This window comes from Theropithecus gelada, chromosome 1, assembly GCF_003255815.1.
Source record: "Theropithecus gelada isolate Dixy chromosome 1, Tgel_1.0, whole genome shotgun sequence".
Lineage (NCBI taxonomy): Eukaryota > Metazoa > Chordata > Mammalia > Primates > Cercopithecidae > Theropithecus > Theropithecus gelada.
Window position 1 is genome coordinate 222,178,407 of NC_037668.1, and position 3,249 is coordinate 222,181,655.

The 3,249-nt window shown below is 44.2% G+C and overlaps 1 protein-coding gene across 1 annotated transcript; it reads left to right on the forward strand.

Moving 5' to 3' along the window:
* The first annotated feature begins 280 nt into the window (after positions 1–280).
* Positions 281–1,207, forward strand: LOC112636133 (olfactory receptor 2T6). Its single transcript, XM_025404657.1, has one exon. The coding sequence runs from the start codon at positions 281–283 to the stop codon at positions 1,205–1,207; it is 927 nt and encodes a 308-aa protein (XP_025260442.1).
* Positions 1,208–3,249: the final 2,042 nt, after the last annotated feature.

The window sequence follows — 3,249 nt, forward strand, 5'->3', positions numbered from 1 at the left end:
ATCATAATGAAACTCCCTTAAGCCAAAATCAATTGGCAAACATTCATTCATCTTCATCCCATGGGATCCTAATGTAGAAATTACTCTTCATCAAAAAGAAATAGCCAAGAAAAAAGAAGCTACAAATCTACCACACCAAAAAAAAATGTTTTATATTAGCTACATAAAAAATTTTCACCTAATAATGTTTACACAGACATGTTTAAGTGATTTATTTTATTTTTTGTCATTTTCATTGACCCTGCTTCTCTTCTTATGCCTCCAGGTCAAACTCACTACCATGAATGAAAACAATGAAACCTTGTCCAGTGGTTTTACCCTCATGGGGCTCTTCACTCACGATAAAGGCTCAGGATTCTTTTTCGGTGTCATTTGTGCCATCTTCTTCATGGCCGTGATAGCTAATGGGGTCATGGTCTTACTGATTAACATAGACCCTCATCTCCACACCCCCATGTACTTCCTCCTCAGCCACCTCTCCCTCATTGACACGTTATACATCTCCACCATTGTGCCCAAGATGCTGGTAGATTATCTCATGGGCCAGGGGACCATCTCTTTCATCGCCTGCACTGCTCAGTGCTTTCTCTACATGGGCTTTATGGGGGCTGAATTCTTCCTGCTGGGGCTCATGGCCTATGACCGCTACGTGGCCATCTGCAACCTACTGCACTATCCTGTCCTCATCAGCCAGCGGGTCTGCTGCATGATCCTGGCCAGCTCTTGGTTCGGCGGGGCTTTGGACAGTTTTCTCCTCACCCCCATCACCATGAGTCTCCCATTCTGTGCCTCTCACCAAATCAATCACTTTTTCTGTGAGGCACCCACCATGCTGAGGCTGGCCTGTGGGGACAAAACCGCCTATGAAACAGTGATGTATGTGTGCTGTGTTGCAATGCTGCTGATCCCCTTCTCGGTGGTGACTGCATCCTACACCAGGATTCTCATCACAGTGCACCAGATGACATCGGCTGAAGGGAGGAAGAAGGCCTTTGCCACCTGCTCCTCACACATGACTGTGGTGACATTATTCTACGGGGCTGCCTTGTATACGTATATGCTTCCCCAATCCTACCACACCCCAATCAAAGATAAGGTCTTCTCTGCCTTTTACACCATCCTCACCCCCTTATTAAACCCTCTCATCTACAGTCTGAGGAACAGGGATGTGATGGGTGCCTTGAAGAGAGTTGTGGCAAGAGGTTAAGGGACCTGTGGTGTGAGGAGGAAAGAATTCTGATCGTCTAAAACCTCCACATCCTGTTCAGGCATATATGGGCCTGCATCAAGGATACCATGGATAATGCTGACAGGAACTGACAATACCAGCTGTGCTAAAGGGTCTATCCAACAGTACTTCCATCCAAAATGTGAAGATGCTGTAACAGTCACACACAAATAATGCCAGAGTTCTAGAAACACCACTCGTGTTTATTCTTTTGTTTCTACCGATTCCAAGTCTTCTCTCATATCACTTCTCCGATTGCAGTTCGTGTATATGAATGCCCCCAAATGTTGAGTTAACATGACATATTCTGCCCATCTTCAATGGCTCCATAAGAACTGGTGATTTTGACTATATTGTTTAAACAATCCATCAGTTGGCTTATCAAAGATGCAGGAATGTCAAGGTTCGAAAGACATATGAAAGAGACTAAACTGTCATAAAACTGTAAAAGAAAAATCTACATACTTACACCGAGATTTAGAAAATCCAAATATCTCTTCTTTGAGTAACAACTGAAAACACTCCTCCTTTATCTACATTTGGAACTAAAAAAAATGAATCTTGTGTGTTGTAGAAATGCCAAGACTAAACCTTTATGAGGGAGGGAGTCTGTGATGTTATTTTTTTTTTTTGAGACGGAGTCTCGCTCTGTCGCCCAGGCTGGAGTGCAGTGGCCGGATCTCAGCTCACTGCAAGCTCTGCCTCCCGGGTTCACACCATTCTCCTGCCTCAGCCTCCTGAGTAGCTGGGACTACAGGCGCCCGCCACCTCGCCCGGCTAGTTTTTTTTGTATTTTTTAGTAGAGACGGGGTTTCACCGTGCTCGATCTCCTGACCTCGTGATCTGCCCGTCTCGGCCTCCCAAAGTGCTGGGATTACAGGCTTGAGCCACCGCGCCCGGCCGATGTTATTTTTTTAATATGGCAACTAACTGTTACGTTGGAAGACACAGCAAAAGGTACTTGAGAAAAAAAAGTCCTATTAACTAGCAGTTTCTGTAATCACTTTTCAGCTTCTTTAATTCACTAGCATTTTTAGACTCTGGGGATCCCTGTGTAGATGTTAGTGTTGTTGGAGCTGTTTCTATCAACTTTTCTCTTTTAAAAAAGTAGTGGACAGCATATTTTTCCTTCTCTGTAGCACTGGCTTTTGCATTGGATAACATTGCAAAGTGGGAAGGAAATACCCAGCTCTTCAACTGAAAATTAGAACTGGAAACCCCTTGTAAATGACTTAGTGTCATGAGCGGTGCAAGGTTAGAAATAACCAGGACCACAAATGCTCGTGTCTTTCACAATGTCAGGATTTTCTTGATGCTATTTCAATCACAAAAGCCAGCATGAGCTACATGGAGTTCCCAAGAGGGCAACTCCCCTTAGTACTTCTCATTCACTTGGTAGTCAGAGCCGTGGGCACAGACTCAAGCCACTCCACAAGTCAGTCAATATTGCATATCATACATAATGAGTCCTCTGGTGAGAACTGATCCCACTTTGAGCTGCTGAAGGCCTGCTCTCTGACAGTTACAGAGTCCTCCCCTGAGAACTGATCGTGGAAGAGTGTGCGTGTTTGAGTCCTTATCTGGTTGGATACAGTCTTTCTTTTTTAATTTGTTTGGTAGACAACACATCTTATCCTTGTTGGAAAAGTGCTCTATGAAATATAAAATAGAGTCTTTTTCTAAGATGGAGTTGGCTATGTCAAGGGTGTTCTATACACTTAGTATGATTTCATTTAAGTGGCTAAGAACTGGAGAGAAAATGTTTGGCCTAAATTGTAGACACGGTAGTAAAACCAGGACCACACCCCAAACCCCTCAGGCCACCTCTACCAGCTGCTGTGCCAGGATTTGTACCGTCATTAGTTTAACAAAATCCAAGATGGGTTCAGGGATGTTCTGCAGGCACTGGAGACGGTGGGTGAAGGAAACGTTGCCTCACCTCCTTTTGTACTGAAAAAAGCTGCTGGGTATTTGACACAATATTTAGCCAAATAGAACAGCTCAGCTAGGCGTTGGGCTGA